The sequence below is a fragment of the Poecilia formosa genome, unplaced genomic scaffold (assembly GCF_000485575.1).
Source record: "Poecilia formosa unplaced genomic scaffold, Poecilia_formosa-5.1.2 Scaffold398, whole genome shotgun sequence".
Classification (NCBI taxonomy): domain Eukaryota; kingdom Metazoa; phylum Chordata; class Actinopteri; order Cyprinodontiformes; family Poeciliidae; genus Poecilia; species Poecilia formosa.
The window spans coordinates 126,740-148,355 of NW_006800337.1; the positions used below are offsets into that span (position 1 = coordinate 126,740).

The 21,616-nt window shown below is 40.7% G+C and overlaps 1 protein-coding gene across 1 annotated transcript in view; it reads right to left on the bottom strand.

Moving 5' to 3' along the window:
• Positions 1-625: 625 nt before the first annotated feature.
• Positions 626-21,616, bottom strand: part of LOC103154739 (tumor necrosis factor receptor superfamily member 21-like) — a gene marked incomplete at its 5' end in the record, with an annotated part of 29,943 nt that continues 8,952 nt past the window's right edge. The window contains 3 exons of the mRNA XM_007576132.1: positions 626-3,061; positions 4,804-5,065; positions 13,779-14,044. Of these exons, the coding sequence (XP_007576194.1) occupies positions 2,832-3,061; positions 4,804-5,065; positions 13,779-14,044 (758 nt within the window). The remainder of the gene's footprint in view (positions 3,062-4,803; positions 5,066-13,778; positions 14,045-21,616) is intronic.

Sequence of the window (21,616 nt, forward strand, 5' to 3'; positions counted from 1 at the left end):
TTATAACAACTGAAGGTAACATAGCTACATTATTGTATTGTAATACTGCATAATACCGTATAATAATGCCTCTTTAATAACTGTAGGCTTGTATACATAATTGTATGTCTGTAAATGATAATCAACAAGGAAAACGTTTTCTATATCTTGGCACATATGCATGATAGAAAAATCTACCTGAACTTTAAAAAAAAAGAATATATATATATATATATATATATATATATATAAATGGAACAGGATTTATTGGCTTTGATTGGTTAAATTCAGTCCTGTTGATATTATTATGATTCCTTTTAATTTTTACAAACTAACTTTTCTCTGTCCTTCCAACTCTCATTTAAAATCTAAAAGGCTCAGATGTTTTAAACCATTTCTCTTTTCTGCAACTTGGCTCTGAGCAGCTGCACCTGCAGTCAGACTCCCAGCTGGCAGAATGAAATTCTCATTTAGTAGCCAACTGAATGCTGAAATGACTAAGGTTAGTTATTCTGTAATATTGTTCATATTTGTGTTAAATTCTGTTCAGATGAGTTACTTTAAATAACCACAACACACATTACAAGACAAACAGAAGTATACCATACTCCCAGGAATCTAAATGACAAAATTCTGCACAAAAATCTGAAAAAGAAAAAAAAATTAGCTTTATTTAGTTAATCTGAAGAGTAAACATACTGGTTACATTTGAGTTGTGAATTTGATGTAATCATCTTCTCAGACACAGGTAACCCCACAGCGCAGCGGAGAGCCACTTCACACTTCCTCACCGCCGTCATCCAGACTGCAGTCCACAGCAGCACCGCCTTCAGTCACATCCATCCAAGCTGCAGTACCTGAAGCAGCCATTTTCCTTCCATCATGTCCTAGTTCTCCACTGCCAGGCCAAAAGGCGAGAGTCCACACCACAGAGGTTCTGGCAGAACGTCGCCTCCTCGTTCCGTGATGCGTTGAAGACGGAGGGGGTTCATGAGGTTTAAACTGTTTAAGGTTAAAGGAATCGGTAGACTGCACTCTGTTCATTGGTGAGCTCAAGTAACAGACTTCAAGTAGAGTACAGAGTATGCATATGTTACAGCCCAGCGAGGGAACCCCAGCCAGGGATGGAGGGGTTCAAAAACATACAAACAGAGGACAGAGAAACCCACATGCTACAATAACTAATAATAGTAAATCAAAGTGAGTATGGAAAACAAAACAAAACAAAACAAGACAAAAGCACATACAGAAATTACCATTAGTGCATGAGTATTACATTGGAATATCAAGAACATAAAACATCTAGAAAACTGGACTGAGTTATTTCCCTTGATGCTGCCAGGAAGCTCTGAAATTAATCAGGAACCCTTTCTCAGCGCTGCTCTGGGCTCACATGTGGGGTCAGGGTTCACCAAACGGGCAGTTAAGAGATTTTCTCTCCCAGTGAAGTTCAAAACAAAACAGGGGGAAAAAAGGCATTTCTCCTACTGGCAGGTGAGCTAAAATAATGTCTAAGTATTGATATCCTCTGAGCTTTTTAGCGATTTGTCACTTTACAACCAGAACCTGTGATGGCCTTTCATCACTTTTGCGGTTACTTTATGTTTAACATCTAAAAACTGAAAAGGTTCTGCTTGTTGGAAGGAGAGTGTGTCTCAAAATCTAATCTGAAGTGGAGCTAGAGATGTTCGACTGGATGAAGGTCAGGACTTTGAGGAGCGTGGTAAATGTGACGGTCAGACAGCGATGAAGCGTAGGGAGGTGGGCTGTTGTGCCATCAGATCGTCAATTCCAGAAACCACACAAAGAAAACCTCGTAAAACACATGTGAGGTCCAAATGATCCCATCTCTTAAGACTGCCGGAGGAGGTAAAAAAAATCTGCCCACATGTGGCCGGGTCAGAAAATTCAACAAAACAGCAAACTACGCTTTTCAGATTTTGATTTGTATTTTCTTCCATTCCTCATAGCAATACCCTACTTTGAGTTTGGCCTTTAATATAAAATCCCATTGAAAGAACATAGGGTTTGTGGTTGTAACATGACCAAATGTGGAAAAGCCTGAGGTGCTTTATGAGGCACTGCATTCCTTCAGTCTCGAATCATTTTAATCGATGCATTTGGTGTCAGACTGTTGAAGTGATGCTACTACCTGCTGGTGGTCACAAGCTACCAAAAAACACCCATCCCCCCCTTCAGGATCAGGCAGCAGGAAGGAAACAAAGCGAAGATTTGTGGAAGGGAACACGTTTAGGCACACGACTCAGAAATCAGCCCAATCTGTTTGATTTACAAGAACCTTAATCAAAGAATAATACCAGTGTTGTTTAGAGTTATAGCTTATATACCATTGCCTGTTGTGTTAATAATAAATATAACTTTTACACTGAAATATTAGTAAAGGCAAGAAGGGCCTAAATGATTGGCACAAACAAGAAAAAATACCGGTATTGTCCTTTAAACAAGAAGGCGTTGGCCGTTTCAGATAAATAAAGTGCTAGTTGAGTGGAGTCTGTACATAATTCAAGCCGTTTGGACTCAACTCTTTAAAACCCAGAAGGCCTTGGAGCCTCACAGTTAGCATCACCGGTGGTGATGTGACGCAGCAGAGGGGGGTTTTATACAGAAGGAACGAAGGAGTGGTCAGGATTGACCAGACTCATCAGAGGGAGCAGACCAAAGGTAAATAACCTGCTGGAGCCGTGTTACACTAGTGGCCTCATGAGTCCAACTCCACCAGTTTGAAAAAATCAACTCAAACTAAGTCTTAACTACACCCAACCCCTTTGCCTTTGAACATCTGTGTGCTTTTTTTTTATTATTTATTTTTCCCTCTCTCCCTACACCCTCCACTATAACAGGTCAGGCAGGTGGCTGTAGACGGAGTCCAGCAGCGTCTGGCTGGCCTCCTGGCTCTTCACTCCGGCGATCTCAAACAGTCGGTCTAGCTTGTCCTCGGCGGTGGGGATCTCCTCGAGGACGTGCAGCTCCTCGGGGTTCAGGATGTGCAGCATGTCGTCGAAGATTGGCTGAAGGTCGCACGGGTCCAGGCGAACCTGCCGGAGAACCGTGTCTTTCTTCTCTGCAGGGGGACACAAGAAAAAGATTCGATTATATTATTCTTGTATTGAATGCTACAGTTTTTGCAATTATACTTCACCTGAAAACCACCCAAACATTTCTTTCAGTATTAGGTATTGAAACATTTGTATTTCCAGCAGCATGTTCATTCACTAATGACTATTAGCTGGAATAATATTAAAGACAACCTTAAAAAGTTTTAAACCTTCATTGCTTTATGTGAGTCACCGCTGACATTGTCTTGCTAGCTAAAAAGCTGAATGCTAATTTATCGCCAGTTGGCTGGACGAAGTCGGTACCTTTCTTTGGAGGTATAAGTCTTACATTACATTCATAATGTTCTTTATAAGAAATAAAGTTGAGTTGGTGAATCTTTCAAAAATCCTCTTAAAACTCTGTGTCTTTTTCTGTTAGCAAATTAAGAAGATGAAACGTCCCCAAGGTTTAAACTTAGGTTTTGCTGCCCTCCAGTGGAGAGATACTGTATGTATTTTTTTATTTTTATTTTATTTTTTTTTACTTAAAAGTCTTCACTGACAATAAATAACAACCGGTTCAATTTGAACTTTAATCAAAATGCTGAGATGGTTTTGTTCAGTTTCGCTTAAGTGTAGAAGTGTAATTTTGGACAACATTGGTGTAATTATCTTTCACACCAGAGTCAGTAAAGTAACTTTCTGCTCTTGTTCTTCAGCTCTTATAGTAATGGGTATGATTTAATCTAATAAAAAACTTAAACAATTTCTCATCAATTGTGGAAACAAATTTAAAATAGTCCTCACAACATGCACAATCAGATTAGGTTCCTCATGAATATACAGATTGTAATAGCCAGAACAGACCACATGAGGGCACCCAAACATCTACTTATAACTGGAAGTCATGTTTTCCCACATTTCTTTCAACAGCCGTAACATTACAATAACAATGAGCCAACAATAATGAGAGTCTGAATCATTTGTTAAGGACTTAAAGAATCGGAAACAGCTGAACTCCAAAGGCTCCGCTGTAATGAAGAATCTTTGCTGCCTACCATGACACCAGTCCACCGCTGTAACTTCACATTATGTCTAAAATTTGAATTGTACAGTGTATTACATTACCTGAGAAGGTTACACACATGTTCAGAGCAGTGTGTAACCTACTCACCGATGCTTGCGGCGTTTACAACAAAGTTACCCGGTGACACAGTTTCTGTGTCAGACTGACTCACAGGAGTGACTCTACAGGGAACACAGAAGATCTGTTCTATTATCTGGATACAAGCAGTAGGTAACGACTAAAACACGAGTCACAGGCAGACAGACTCATAAAGTGACACTTTCTTCCTCATTATTCTTTGTCTACTTCCATTGATTACATCCATCCATCCATCCATTTTCTTAACACCCTTGTCCCTTAGTGGGGTCGGGAGGGGTGCTGGTGCCTATCTCCAGCTAACGTTCCATCGATTACATAAGAATTGCAAATCCTCCTGGAGATGTTAAGGAGTCTTTGAACGTCAACAGCTTTTTACTTATTTACAGAGCTGAGTTTTTTTGATCATTTTCAAATGAATACCAATTATTATGTCAATAAGAAAGTTCGTGCAGACATTTTCAAACTATTTGAGCAAGTAAAGTAAGCAAACACTTCATCTTGTTGGGATCTCCGCCTTTGGTTGGAGGTGTACGTGACACGTCAAACAACAAGTGGAGAAACGGTTCGAAGTTCACTGTGTCCTGGCTGAACTTCCCCTCTCACCTTTGGTAATGAAGGAGCCATTTCTGCTGAGGGCGGAGTCTTTGCTGGATGTGGAGTCGCAGCGGAGGAGCGGTTCTGATTCATCGGCGAAGAAACCTTTGGTTCGGTCCATGGGCGATTGGACGGGTCCGACGCCGCCGGCTCGGTACATGCTGCCGCCACTGCTGCTGCTTCCGCTGCTGCTGGGCGACTCCAGCAGCTTGTGGATGGGGCTGAGGCTTTGGCTTACATTCACTGTGGTCGTCAGCTGGTTGATGTCAAACTGCATGGAGAGGAGAGACAGGAGGATTTTAACTATCAACCAAACCTCAATGGGTTTAAATAATAGTAGTAATGATAATATAAAGAGACATTAATTTCATGTCATGTTTTAAAAAGGGTTGACATCATTCATTTCAAAGGTAAAGAAATGATTCCAAAGAGCCTTTGGCTCCTGGCAACTTTGCATCATCAATCTACCCCGTTTTTCTCTCCTTTTTTATTCTATCTACAACTTCAAGGTGAAGAGAGTTGGGGTGAACTCCATCAGCCATTAGGAGGCAGGGAGTCCGACTCAGTTCATGTTTTGCACAGATTTCAACCCCCTTCTCATTCTTATGTTCTATCTCCTAAACAAACCATTTCATTCCTAACATACCCCATCTCTTCATTTATAAACAGTAACAGATATATTATGTTTTGCTACCAAGCAGATTATAAATTAAGTTAATTTGTTCATTCAGTACACATGTTTTAGGTAGCTAGCATGTTCCAAAATTAGCCTAAACTCTGACTACTAGATGGCAGTAGATGACTATGTGTTCAATATGAAGCAACAGGCCTTAGTGGTATATATATATACTTAAAGTCGTATGATGCTTAGGGATAATAGTTTAAAACAGGATGTACATCAGTTTTGCATGTGTGTTTCTGTGAATAAATATAACTTGTTTTTAAAAAAATATGGTAAAATCTTCATATGATTAAATTTAACGTATTTTTGCACCCTTCCTATTTCCATGTGTTTAGGTTCTCATTCTTGTTTGAGACAGTTGAAGATGGAGATATGACTTCAGATTAAAAGAAGGCCACTTAAAACAACTTCCTGCTGGCAGATGTTATCAGTCAGGAAATAAGGGTTTGTGTTTTGAGGTTGCCTAAGAAATCACATGTTAAATATGTAACAACATTAGTATCCCCCAACTAAATTTGAGCAATTTTATGGTTCTTTATCTGTAATTCCTCCTCGTTCTTCTGTTCTTCCTACTCTCGCGCTTTTGTCTCTTTGTTTGGTTCTTCCCGTCTTCCCATCCTCCCAGTTCTCCCTCTCTTTCCCCTATCCTATCCCTCTCCCTCTCTCCCCTCGCTCCCTCGTGTCTCTGTCTTTGGTGTGGTAATGAACCTGTGGTTTGAACCAGTAGCGACTGGTTTGGGGATGAGCTCATGAGAGAGCTTCTTGTTTTTCACTGCGAAGCCCCACTTGGGCTGAAAGGATATACCAGCAGAGGTCATTTCATCCCCGAGATAACGGATAGGACCCAGGACAAAACAGGGTTTTTTTTTTCTTCAGTTGTTGAAACCAATCTGTTAGAAATGTTTGCTCACAACATGAAACAGAAACATAATGGTAGCTTTCCTCCTTTGTTCCCTAACATCTGGTTTGCTGTATTCTGACAGAACACACATGCTTTGTTTAGCTAGCTAAGGCATATTTACATCTATATGCAGAGTCCGGACAGTGATACCCTGAATGAATACAATTGGAAGTAATGTTTTTTCTGAGAGCAGCTGTAGGAAAACAGAGGGATCCGCAGAGAACCATAAACAGCATCTCCAGGGGACAGGAAGTCATGCTAGCATTTGCTAAGCTAATACTTCTGTTACATAGATCTGTTTCTCTTGTAGCTGCTGGTTAGCAAATATTTTTGGTTTCTGTTTTACAGTTTGGTCTACTGCTTATTTGTTTAAGTTGTGCTGAATGACACCATGGCTGTTTAGAGTAAAGTAGGTCAGTCCAATTGATTCACATGTTACTGACTAACTGGCTCTGGTGAGGAATAAGGTATTCAAATCAGTGTAGAAAAAAACCCTTTAGAGTCATTTTCTTTTTTTCACCTTAGTATAAAATCCTGACAGATGACAAAGGAAAATACAAAAAAAAAAAAAAAAAAAAAACTGTGTTATGTTCATGTGAAGAAATGTGTGTCATACAATTCTCAGGGTACTCCAGCTTCTGCCCAGAGACCAAAAGCAGCATGTTCCTTTAACTGATCATTCTGTATTATCCTCATGTGCTAGTGAGCATGCATAGCGGTTTGTAATACGTGATCCTGTGTTGTCCTGTGATGAGTTGACAGCCTGTCCAGGGTTTACCCCACTTCTAGCCTTTTGGCCACAAGCATTTTTAAGGATTAAAAAGGACAGACTGGCTCTAAAATGAAGCAGGCATCAGAAAAAAACGTCTGAAAATCGGTGAATTCCAAAGTTCTTTGATATTTTGATTCAATTCAATTAAAAAATACTATATTTATTATGAAGAAAATGTAAGTGTAACTCGTATCAAGTATCTTCAATCATCGTCGTTATAGATGGTGATGTGGCCAGGAAGTCTTGCTCCTGACCCGAAGTGGCCTCTGAATGAAGACTGTTGCTGTATGATGGGTCACATGCTAACAGCTGAATTTTCAGGTGGCAGGGACAGAAGATGTGGACAGTTCATGAGTCCAAGAATCCAAGAAACTCACAATTTTTATAAAATCATTGGTCTGTGTTGTTTTGCAATCTCTACATCTTGTTCATTACAACCATGTGTCAACATCTGACAAAATCATGCCTGGACAATTCACTCAAAACCAACAGATGGAAATATGCCTACTTCGCTTAAAATTTGCATTGTGACTGGATGGAGACAACGTGCAAACTTAATAGAACCAACTAAAAATAGACAAACCAATCTATTTCTAGAAACACACTCAAGTGTTTTTGAAATAAATGAAGAGCCAGAATTCACATATAGGTTTGAAGGAAGTTGTTGACCCAGAAGGAAGAGAAAAGACGGATGGCATCAGATCTGCCTACCTCTGCAATTATCCGGTCTAACCCCAGAAAAGATGAGTTCGACCACTAAGGGAAAATCATTCAAAGAGGACACGGCGTTCCCACAAGGGAACCCACAAGTTCTCGAGCTGACAAAGTCATAAAGCTGCTTCAAGCACTGATGACTGTGTGCAGAGCTGTTATCAAAGAAGAAAGGGCTTACTTTGAAGGCTTCAACATATAAATCATACTTTGGTGTTTAACCACATTTTGCTCTCAGTACGCGTTTTGGTGCTTCGTTTTCCATCAAAATGCTTTTCATGACTGAGTAAATCTACTTTAATCAACTAGATGAAGTAGCAGATTACAGTTTACGCATAACGTCAGACCACAGTGGCAAACAACAGAAGCTTTGTCCCCAGTGAAGCATGACGGGCCACCCAGGCAGAGTCTTTCGCAAATATCTACGTATTCCATCTGAGAGCCTCTTGTAAACCGATGTGAGTTCCGTTTCCTTGCACCGCTATTCACACGCAGTACATATTGAACTGCAGAGGACGACGAAGCAGAGACGGGGTCACGGAGAGGAACAAAGGAACGGCGGCTCCAGAAAGCTCCGAGGCCTGTGTGTTCCTGTGCATGTGGGCGAGAAAACCACCAGACTGAGTTGCTGACCGTTGCTTTCAGCGCAACACGAGGGCCTGCTGGGGACAAGACACACACAACTCCCCAGCACACAGGCTGTTTAGACGTACACACTCTGAGGGACTGTGCCAGCCAGGCTCACTTGGCAGAAGTGGCAGACTGCAGCAGAATGAAGGGTAGCGGGGAGAGATTCACTTTATCAGATCAAAAGATTAACTTGTCACTCCAAAATGTATTTATTTTTGCTTGCTAAGATGCAGACTCAAGTGGAACATGGGCTCCCTCTGTGTTGTTCCCTCTGTATGTTCAGCTTCTCAACTCTGAGGGTGAATTCACCACAGCCTTCTTTAGTCCACTTTAATCAAACTTCCAATTAATTTGGGGAGGTGTGAATGAGTATCTGAACTCTGATGCAGACCAAAAAACGAAAACGAAACCGTGGTACGCCTGGTCTTGGTTTGGTTGACGTGCACACGGATACCAAGTGGACTAGAAACTTCTCCAAAACAGACTACATCGCAGGGCATTCTGGGTAAAACAACCCTATGTGTCTAGCACCAGTGGGAGAAACGGCTAGTGGTCTTTTGTCTTCTAGACAAGAGAGAAATCAACTGCTAAAATCTGATGATGCTCCATTTTTGTTTGCATTTCATGAAGAAGAAAGTTGCTCTCAGTATGTTCTTCTTTAGAGGTTTTTGTCCCATTTCCTTCAGTGGTTCTTGATGCAGCGCCACCACAGGTGAGGAGGTGAACAGGTTTTCCAAAGGGTTTGGGTCATTTCACACAGTGCAGGCTGGAAGTGAACAACAGCTGAAAACGGAACAAATGCCATTTTGCCATTGTGGGCCCCATGTCTACCAGACTATGGTGATGTGAAAACACTACTAATCTACAATATTCTGATTAAGACATTATTTCTAATTATTCCTAATCAGTGCATGTCCTGGATTTTAACAATGATCTGTTAAAATCTAGAGTTTTTTTATGTTTCTATAAGATCTCAGGGAATCTTGAGCTAGTCTTGGATTAGTTGTGTTCCTGGTTTGGAACAGAAACCTGATCTGTATTTAAATGTTTTAGAGTGTTTGCTTCACTTGTTCTTTAATAATAGACCATATCTCATGTCTCATGTACTCATTCCAACTCCCCACTTCTTGTTGATCATTAACACCCTTTGCATATTTGGTGTTTGCTGTACTGTTGATCTTGTTCTTTGACAGATTGCCCTCTTCAGCATTTTTCCTGTAGCGTTGGTTTAAATGTCTTTAATCTGAAGTTTTAACTGTGATCTCATGAAGAATTTCCCCCTTCAGCTTGGGTTTGGATGCTCACTTACACACCCCAGTGGAACAAACACAATCACAGACATGTGATGGTGACGGCCCCCAATTGCATTTAAAAAAGTTCAAGAGGGACTTCTTTGAAATTGTTGTCTTTTTCTTTAGAAAGAAAAGCATGTGCTCTTTCGCTCTGGGGCTTGTTGGAGAAGGGACTGAAAGGCTGCTAATGGGAAGTAAGCCATAAACACTAAGCCATAAGCTATGTCACAAATTGCCTTTGATTGTGTCTTTTCATGGTTAAAAGGCAAAATAGGATTGGAATGTTTTTGCCCTTTAGTGGTAGACTGTGAAAGATTGCTCAAAGGACCAATGGGAGGTATTTTAGAGTTCCCACATTGTACTGAACACACGTGATTTTTCTTTTAACCCTATTGATGATGGTGCCATGGTTTTGTAAGTGTCTGATTACAGAACCATGGCTCAAAAGCGGCTTGATTGTGTGAATAAATCACAGGAACGTTAACTGGAAGAGAACTGTGGCTCTCCGGAAACCCGGTTCGTCCCTGGGTACAATTCCTAGATGCCTGATGGTGCCACATCCGTCTAATGGAACATTTTAGAGTTCCATTAGACATTTTGATCCCAGATGGTCAGTCGATCCTTCATCGTGTCAGATTGTAAAATCACAGAAAGGTAACGCACCTGGTCATGATGCAGCAGAACACTGTGTATCTCACGTTGATTGCCAGAACACACAAACATTACACAAGACTGCGTCAACTTTGCATACTTCTAATGCATGCCAGGACTCGATGTTCCACCAAATCACATTCATAGAATGACAGTAACTTGTGTAATATACTAATTAGACCCAATAATCTAACCTACGAACTCCAGCAAAAATGTTTATTTTCTTTCTGATTTTGAGTATCAGGGCAAATTTTAAATCGAGTTACTTTATAAAGGACCTGGTGATAAAAGAAGAGGTCGTTCCGTTCTGTTTTGCCACTCTGTGTGAACTTTGCCGTGGTCTTCAACATGATGCTTTAATTTACACTCTCACAAGAGCTTTTCTTTAATCAGTCATTCACCATAGAAGTCCAAAGGAGCAACGGAATCTCTTTCAGACACATAATCCACAAAGGCTTTGCCTCACTTTACTAGTCAACTTTGATCTTATAAAACGGGGATTTGTATGTGAAAACCCATTTTTTTCTTTCATCACTTAAACTATGTGCAAGAGCCACAAAAAAGAAATGCTTCCTCACAAGGATACAAGCATTTAAACCCATGACTGTGATATTTTGTTGGTGGTGTAGCATAATAATGGACTGTAGGCTAACTAATGGATGCTAACCACAAACTTACTACAGGTTAAAACACCAAAGTCTCACCTCATAGTAATATTTAACTGCGTAACTATTTTTGTGACATCAGTCCATCAATGTTTCTGTTGATAGACGAGGTTAATAAACAAACAAAAAAAGAAGCATAACAACAGTCTATGCTTTCCACCGAAGCATAGATTCTTGCTCATAACTACTTTAGCATCACTGCAGTGCTGTGAACACACAGCCTGGATGTTCTGTTGAGGTGCTGCTCCGCTCTCTCAGAATGCCTCCAGGCTTTCTGTGAGCAGAAACAGAAATGAAGGGAGGGAGGCGATTACATTCGTCTTCTGTCTGGCTTCAGCTCTCACGGTGAAGCGGGGACAAAAATAGAAACGTCAACCAGGAGGCTGACGCTCCATTTTTTTTTTTTTTTTTTGCGCACCCGGAAAACCACTGACAATGACAAAGCAAAACCCGGCCTCAGATATCTCCGTTGTGTAAGAAGACGCATTGACACACTTCCCAAAAATGCAGCACAACTGATTCATTGTGAATTAAGAACCAACATGCAGTTCATCAAACGGTCATGAGCTCAGTAACAGCCCATAAATGACGACTGTCTCATTTTTCTTGGATTAGCATAAGTAGGAGAAACATTTTTTAAAAAATTACAAAGACACAAATCTAAATGACTTTAGCATCAGTCATGAACTTTTATGTCACAGTTGGGTTACCTAAACAAAATCCTCTGATCTTCGCAGGTGCAAAACATACCAAGGCTTCAATATAGATGGAATCTGATTTGTTGAATTATTTATATTCTATGATCCTGCTCGGCTTGTGTCGTTTCTTTAAAAGGAACACAAACATTGTTCATTTCTTGTGAAAGGGTTAGGGGTTACCCCGAACCAAAGAACATTAGAGGTAAAAATGTCCTGCTTGGTTCTGATGTACAGATTCACTTCGTAGAAAATATGGAACCATTAATCACCTTCTTGGGTGATAACTCGGTAAGATTATGTTAGATGCTGATCAAGAGCAGGAAGTGAAGAAAAAGGTGACCGAAATGAGCTAGTACTATGTATGGGCGATATGATCTTAAAGTGACGATAAGAACCATTAATTACCTGAAGTGTGATTTTTGTCACTTAAATGCACACAATAACTGTATTTAATCATATTTTCAGATTTATTACTTCATTGATACACTTTTTTTGACAAAACAGTAAAGAAAACTGAAAAATAACGATAAGGACAGTTTTAGTGGTCCTTAAACATCAGTTGCAATGTATTCTGTCAACAATAAATCAAAATCTAATCATGATAAGAAATTTATCACAATAAATGATAAACGGTATGATAAATGGCCATACTTCTAAAGCTTTACAGCATCTACAAAGAACAATCTGCATTGAAAAACGTTAGCTAAAGGTTTTCAGTAGGATGACTGATATATTGGCAATAACATCGGTATCGGCTGATATTAGTCATTTTTTAATATATGGCTGTCGGTCTGATGAATAAAACTATTTATTTCCATCTTGGTGCTGTTTGTTTCTGGACGGGGAGAGGATGGGGTTGGTTAGTGGGTTGGGTGTTTTTTTCTAAGTGTCAAAAGCATAGTGAAATGAATGTAATATATACAATATCAATAAATATCAGTTACCAGCCATAAGAGCCATTTTGGTCATGGATATTGATATTGGCCCACACTTCCCTCTTGGTGCATCCTTAGTTTTCAGGAACTTATTATCTTCTTGCGTGACGTGGAATCTTATGTTAACAAAGTAGAGAAGTTTGTTTAGCTCTTCTCTTCTCTTCTGGTAGCCATATAGCACCGCGCACCAGGCTTGGTTAAGTTCACAGTGAGAAAAGTAAAACCAGAATTAAACTGACAGTTTCCCAATGTTGGTTCAAGACCCACACCACCTCACTGCCTTTTTGCCAGCCAGTTCCGTTCTACACAGTTTTAATAACCTGCACCTTCTGCAGGATCACTCTTTGTCTTGAGGTTATCGGATAATAATAAAGCAGAAATGAAAAAACACATGAATCTGGCTGGTATGCTTAATGTGCAGCCCTGACCTTGGAGAGTGTGGTCAAGAGCACTGATTCAATACAAATTGTTGAAACAAGAGCAGAAGGACAGGAAAGGAAAGGAGAGAAGCTAAGTAAACGGTGATGAATGATCCAAAATGTCCGTAAGGGATTGCAGTGCAAGGTCAAAACTCCTCGAGTTTTATTAAAGTATGCATGTAACAAGTGGCGTCCTACCGGAACATGTGCACACAGAATCCTGAACCAAACTCGTATTAAAGACTCCCTTATCTCTCTTTTTATTTTCCCCTAAACTTTGGAGAATGCTGCAACACAGGCTGCAATTAGTGCTGAAACATCAAATCATCTTCTGAAAGTGAAGTGGTACTTTAATGTGGGGAACGCAGCTGAGCCTCCGGGACTGGCTTCAGAGGGAAAAATCAGAGAAATCTTGCCTCCCAGATTAGATTTCAGTAAAACAGACATGCGGAGAACAGTGTGTACCAGAACATGTGCGCCTGATGTTGATAGAGCCCTTAATGGAAAAAACCTGATGCGAGCAAAGGTCACACATATTGTTTTTTGTTTTTTTTCTTCTGACATCCAGAACAAACTGGTTTGGAGCGTTTCGAGCCGGGGTGGAGGTGGAATGCGCACAGAAGCATACCTGCGGGTTGTCCTCCATGACACAGCGGATCTTCTCCACCACGTCGATGCGGCGCAGCCGGTGCAGGGCGTTGATCAGCTTGGCCAGGTTGGCCCCGCTGTCTCGGATGGTCCAGTGCTGCAGCGCGGCGTACGCTCGCTCATGATCGGAGGAGTAGCCATTTGAGAAGGCGGCCACCTCACGTTCGGTGGCGTTGGCCAGAGACTGATAGATGTCCACCCACTGGTTACCCACCTGGGCCGCCACCAGCTTCAGGATGTCCACGCCTGAGCAGAAACACATACAGATGGACACGTGTTGAAAGAATGACCCATTAATGGATGTAAAAGTTCCTACAATGAAAATTTACTGGATCTTAAATGTGCAAGAAATACATGGCTGCTCTCTGTAAATGACCTACAAAGATAGAACAGGACAGAAAGTGGATTTGTGACAAGAGTTTCAGAACCAGCTGCCCATTGAAAACATCTAAACTGGCACTCTATCATTTTGAAGGTCAGTGAACTGGTACAGAATTGTGTAATGTCTTCAATGAGACTGGCTGCTTTGTGGAGCCTGGAACAACCAGCCAAGTGACATCAGTCCATCTCAGCTTGGGCTGGGAGACAATTCATGAGTTTAGACAAGGGTACAAGACAGACATGCAGGGGTCAGAGTGAGTTATGTAACTCCATGCTTATATGTTTACATTATCTGAAGGTTGGTCTGCCAACTTTTCATAAAATGTGATAAAAATCACATATGGAGTACCGCAAGGTCCCATCCTGGGGTCCTTTCTATTTGATATATACAAGTTCACTCTATTTCAGATTATAGCATATCATAAAAAAGGTTATCATAACCATGCAGATTATATACAGCCATGCATCTCAATGTCACCACGTGACGATTAACCCTTTGAATCACTGAACAGATGCTTAGAACAAATAAATGTGTGGATGTGCCATAACTTTCTCCAGCTGAACAGAAACAAAAATGAAGTTATTGTCTTTGGAGTAAAAGGGAGCAATCAGGACTCTGATCTAGTGATCAGAATGAAATCTGGGCGTAGTGATGAACTCAGACCTCAACCTTCAGATTCACATAAAGACAGTGACAAAGTCGGCCTTCTATCACCAGAAGAACATTTTGTAGGATCAAAGGACTAATGTCTCAGCGAGAGCTAAAGAGATTCATCAATGTGTTTCACCTTAGTCACATTGATTACTGCAGCAGTGTTTTCACAGATCTGCGTAAAAAGGGTAAATTACAAATTAAGTTGCTCCAGAACACTGTTGCTCTAAAACTAGGAAAACAGCTCATCGCCCCAGTTCTAAAGTCCTTCCACTGGCTCCCTGGAGCTCAGAGAACAGACTTTAAAATACTTCTGCTGGTACATAAATCATCAAATCCGAATCAGAACCCAACATGGAGAACAACCATTAAGTTTTTATGCTCCTCTAATCTGGAGCAAACTTCCAGAAAATGACATAAATGCTGAAAACACAGAGTTCCTTTAAATCAAGCTTTGCCTTTGATTAGTAATAACTCAGACATCATTAATTTTAGTCTGTATTCCAACATTTCATTACTTTTCTTAATTATGCCTCTACCATGCTGTCATGTAAAGAGCACTTTGAATTGCCTGGTTGCTGAAATGTGCTACACAAATAAACTTGTCTTGGCACTTTAGTTCCAATAAATCTCACAATCTGCAAGTTTGAAACGCTGTCTCAACAACGATTCAATTCACTTTTACATTTTGAGGAAGTCATTTAACGCCAACTCTAACTCAGCTTTTTGTTTTCATGCTTCAGCTATTTATTTTGAATTGCAACATGGACAAGGGTATCCTGGTAGATTGCTGGTAAAACTGAGATATTTCTTCTATGGGTCATCCATACTCCAGTGTAAAATGCAACATTTTGCACCACAGAAGACGCGGCTTCAGCAGAAAGCTGTCAAACCACTTTTTCTTGCTTTCACAAGAAAAAAAAAGGGATCAATATTTTGATACACTGTTGTTTCAGTTGCGAAGAGAAAGACTGTGAGAACTGTTCAGCTGGACTTCTGACCATTTTGAGACATAGTTACCGGGATGAAAGCCTGGGATGATTCTCAGAACCAAGTCAAGGTTTATTAATTCGAAGCGCTTTTCACAGGAATGTGTTCTTTCTTCCTTGAGATCTCAACACGCGGCGTTACGGGAACCGAGGCCCGTTGACGGCAGAAACATGAGCTCATTGTGCTCCGTCTACAGCGAGCACATTAGGTCAAAGGTCGTATGCGGATGGATGAAAATAAGCTGTTCACGTGCTACGTGTGTGATTGTCTTTATTTAACGTAAGGAATGTCTTGTTTTGAAATGCATGGCTTTGACAGAAAGGAGTGTTGTATTTGCTCTGTTGTTGTTATTCAACCAACCAGCAATGCAGAAAGTGGCAGAAACTAGACAAGTACAAGCAATTTCCCACCGTACGCAGAGGTTATCATTCCACTACGGTGATATCTACGGTTCAGCTCCCAGCAGAGTCCAGAAGCTGTGTGTCCTTCCTGTCTCAGTCTTCCCCTTTGCTATCTACAAACTGTCAGATAAAAGCCGACTGAGTCCAAAAACCCTGAAACCTTTCTCCGTCTCCTCAGGTTGGAACTTCCTCAAAACCTGTCATCCAGGTGCTGGAAACACAAATTCTTGCTTATCTGAAGCTCCCTTTGTTTTATTTAACTTCGACATCTGGGTGGTTAGTTATTAGCCAAGATTACAGGGATTCTGTTAACCTTATTAAACAAAGACATATTTTCAGGTTAAGAAAATACATTTAAAGCTGCAGGATGTCACATTGATACAACATATTTTTTCACATATCTGTTGAAGCTGTAAATATGTCATGACAGAATGGCATGAGACAGATACTGTGTCTTATTCCATAAAATTGAGCTCCTCTGTCTGTGTGCGGTCTGGTACAGGAACGGGCCATCGCTAAATCATCCGACCAGAGAATAAAATTGTCTGAACTGAAATTGATATGCTGCCGGACAAAACGCAGCCACACACACACCCAACATACTTGCACACCCTGAAAACAAACACTGTGTTTCTGGCAACCACCAAACCCAGAGCTGGTCATTAGATTGCCAGACAGCCCGTCTCCACGGTGCGTCGCACTTCCTGGTGCGGGGTTCAGATGTGGCTGCTCGCCTACGAGGAAGAAGAAATGCTGTGTATTCATTGAAAACACATTTCATCCAGAAAGGCTCAACACGGCACGGCGTTTCTCCAGTTTTGATGAGCATCAAGTTGATCCCTGATTACCGTCTGCAGCAGCAAACATGATAAGTGCATAAATCCAGGATGAGGCGCTCAGACTAGAGAGGAGAGATCAGACTGCTGTAAGCTCGTAGTCGTGACTCAGGGTGTGACACATATGAGGAATCACATGTATGTCCTAACTGTACGAACACAGAAATTAATGAACGCAAAAATCAAGAGGGAAGTCTTTATGTATATGTGAGTTATGTAAGTTTAGAGAGGCAACCAAAAAATACATCCAAGACTGTTTTTCCTCAGCTCAAATCTAGCTTTAGCATCAAGATTTAACCCAGGTTTAAGCTGTCACGGTCTTTTATGTGGCAAAACAAAAATATTCCAAGAAAAGGCCGTGGGTGGCAACAGGTGGTTTGTTCCTGGCTGTTTTTACACCAGATACTCATTGGACTCGCTTCGATTGGGGACCAGAATTGAACTGATTTCGGTTGCTGCTGTTCGTTTTCACACTGCACTGCGTCAAACAAGACAAAGACTTTAAAAAAGCTGTTCCACCTTCTGGCCTGTGGTGGCGCTGCACCAAAAACTACTGAAAAGAATGACCTCAGAACCTCTGAAGAAGACACAGAGTGCAACTTCATTCTTCACAAAATGTAAACAAAATTGGAGTGGCATCAGATTTTAGTGGTTGTAGGATTTCTCTTTTGTCATTAGTAAAAGATCACGAGCTATTTCTTGCGACCCGTGCTGGAGTTCCCTGTAACCGAACCGATACCGAGGTTTGTACCAGAGTTTACGTTTTTGGTCCACATCACAGTTCGATTGGACATTCATACCTCCCCAAACAAACAAACAAACAAACAAAAATTCATACCTAGGCAAACAAACTAAAGTTCGATTGGATTTGACCTGATTCTTTAAACATCATATGCCAGTTATATCTTGCCAAACTGAAGACCCACATTAACCGATAATTTCTTACAACTCAGATGTAAGCAAAGTTCACTTAATCTGATTCCCAAAACGCTCAAAAACATTTTAGAAGAATCACCTTAAAACCAAATGAAATCACAACTGTTCCAAATATAAACATAAATTACAGATTTAGGTCCCAAACTAGCTAAACTATATTCCTGAGTTGTTGCAAAGAAGAAACAAAAATGCATAGAACTAATGATTTACAAGAATTCAACAATATCATCCGTTTTATTTGACCTCAATAAGCAGTGTATCTATGTCCCAGATGGCTTCAAGCTAAAGCACACACAGCAACACACACTCCACTACTTCTGCTCCAGATGATACTGCTGATATTTCATCGGGTCAGAGGAGCTCGCGTGCCGGCCTTTTGGGCAGAGAGCCTGTCGAGTCATATCTGCCTCACTGGCCTCCACACACTGCGGCAAAAAAGAAATCCCCCCCTGTTCCGCATACTTCACTAGCTACAGCAAGCTGGACTCATTTAAATGACCTATATAAGTCACGTGAAAATTCAGTGTGTCAGACTGCAGATGTGTTAGTTTGGTAAGTAGGAAAACTGAGTTTAGTTGAGGCTTGTGCTGAATAATGTGTTTGTGTGTTAACTGTATGGAGAATCTGCCGTTTACGGTGATATATGGATGCCTAAATGGGACAACCTGAGTGATCCAATAGTGTGTCGACGAAGCAAATGTGATTTTCGCATGAGAAGCACTTAATGAGACAGATCTTGTCATATTTGTTGCACTGAATAACACATAGGTCTCAAGATCGACGCTTGACTCATAAATGTGCAAAAATGTTACTCATCCTACTTGGCGGTACACATTTTTTGGCTTTTGGCAGTAGCATCTGTTGTTTTCTTTCACAGTGGCATGAGCAGATAAGATGTTTCAGATTATTGTGATAGAAGATGCATCAAATCTCACTGGAGGTTTGGAAGAAAAACAGGTCGTCGAGGGCAAAGTGGACACAGAAACCTAACAGCAACAGCAAAAACGTCAGTGTGAGAGTCACTAAATGTGTTTCTATCAGTGCTGTTTAGAAACATTTTTGAAGTATCGTATTAGGAAAGCTTGATGGAAACAGTAGAATTCGAAAAAACCTTCTCAATTTTGCAACAAAGTCTTTTACGCTGGCATGTGGTGGCTTTTGGCTTTTCCGGAAGAGAAAATGCATTCTGATGTAGCAACATTTACCTCACATGACCTACCAGCTGTTTCCACTGTTGGAGAGCATTAAATTTTCTTTTTCTACATCTGCGAACAGCAAGAAACCACACCGATATTAGTTGACGTGACATAACAGTTACAACTTTCCCGATAGCAACACATTCCATGCTAGCCTGGTTTTATTTTAGCCACTCACTAACGTTTGCCCGTGGTGTACGTAATGCATCAGTTTGCATCAGTTTGACAACAAGAAGCTTTCAGGAAATCATCTAAGCTGCAAACAACTGTCCTCCACCGCAAGGAGAGAAGAGTCAACCTGAACAAATTCATTTTATATTAGGAATTATGGCCATCCACTTTCTGCACTGTCATTGCTTAAACTAGAGGTAGAATGAAATTCTATAACAGGAATGAAAATCAACGTCACCGTTCACAACTCCTTCTGTTCTTTGACTTTTCCGGTTGGAATTCTACCAGATGGGAAGTGAGATTAAAATTGAGCAGACTTGCGTACAGAAGGCGATGACCAGGCTAAGTCCATGCTAACCTACTTCCTGTTTATTACAGCCACGCATAATCTAAACATCTGACATGTTTAGATGTCAGATGTTTAGATCTTTGCGTAGCATTTGGTCTAAACCAGCAGGTGGAAACACGCCTAGTTTGTTTTGTTTTGCAAAATTTTAACAACATTAGCAAATTAGCTTGGCATGGTTAGCATGAGGTAGAGACTTTGATTGGGTATGCTAAAATTTGCAGCAAATTTGCGAAACATTAGCAATTTAGCTTGGCATGGTTAGCATGAGGTAGAGACTTTGATTGGGCATGCTAAAATTTGCATGCCCAATCAAAGTCTCTACTTCATGCTAACCATGCCAAGCTAAATTGCTAATGTACCAATCTTTGTATTTAATAATTACTTATATCACCATTTTTGTATAGTTACTACTACTTTTTAAACAAATTAACAGACTTTTATCCAGAAATAGTGTTTTTTAAGCACATTTTAACTTTTCAAACCCCACACTGACATAAACAGACCCAAAACGATGCCTCAGCTCCGTACCCCGTACTAGTCTGTAGCAGGACTTGAAGCAGGGCGTCAGCATCTTAACAAACACCATTCAGTTGAATTATTCACGACATAGTCCTCTCCCGTTAATTCAGGAACACACAAAACTAAATTGATGAAATGTGTGTGCAGCTGTGTGGTAGCACAGCAGGCGCTGCGAAACTCCAACCAGGCAACAACCCCCTCAAATTCTGCTCTTCGCAATCAGTCCCAGGCTACCCCAGCCCACCCTGATACTGCACACAGCCGCGTAGTCAAACACATGGCTCCCCGCTGGCTTTGGATGTGGAACTTGGCATTATTAAAGGTGTGGATGTTTAACGAGGAAGGATGGTGGGCAGGTACAATGTTGTTTTTCTTCACGTTTCCCTCCGTATCTTTCTTTGGAACTGTATGCCTTAAATAACACAACTCAAGACCACACCCACCTGATCTTCTCCTAAGGGTATGACGGTGCCTCTGTGCTGAGTTTTACTTCCAGGATTAATCTGCTACCTCGAACACCGCTGGTGTTTTTCATAAAGTACGATGTGAAATGCGTTCTCTAGCAAAGACCCAGAAGGAATAGTTCATTCAGGACCAATGTTTACACACCCAGGGTTCTGGCAAAACTATAATGGGCATCAGAAGGAATAACAGGTGAAAGACACTTCATCCGCCTTGCCTGCTGGTGGTGGTTAGAGGATCCGGTGATGCTGATTGTACGGGAGCCTCCCTTCTGTCAGACTGTCTAAGAGCAGCTGTGGCTAAACAGTAGCTTACCACCATAGGTGTGTGAATGTGTATGAATGGGTCAATGAGCTTTGGAGTCCTATGGACTTGATAAAATGCTATACCAGCACAGAGCAGTTTCCCATCTGGTGTTTGAACACATCCTACTTTCAAGAAAAACACTCAGGTGAGGCTGTTGTACTACACCTGAATGATATGCAGACATAGTGGTTGCTAGAAAACTACATGGTTCCCGTGACAACATAGAGCGACACAAACGTCAATGCACTTTGGATTAACAACACCACGTATTAAATGATCATCAGTATCTGTAGTTACACTGCAATTGCCATTGGCCACTTAAACCAGCCTTTATTTGGCTTTGAATTTTCAGAATTTTCACTCAATCATAAACACACTCAAATTATTATTTTTATCACTTTTTTTTCATTCATGTTAGCAAGATAGCCAGGGCTGTTACAAGTTCAGTAGGTTATCAAATTTGCCGAAGATAATTTGTTCAGTGTTTATCACAATGTCTAAAAATGTTTGGAAATCAAGGATAGTTGTGATTTGGGGTCAAAATAAAGTGTCAAATATAATCAATTTGTTGCAAAATTTCATTTTTGTTCAAATCAAAAACCCGTAAGCACTATCCCTT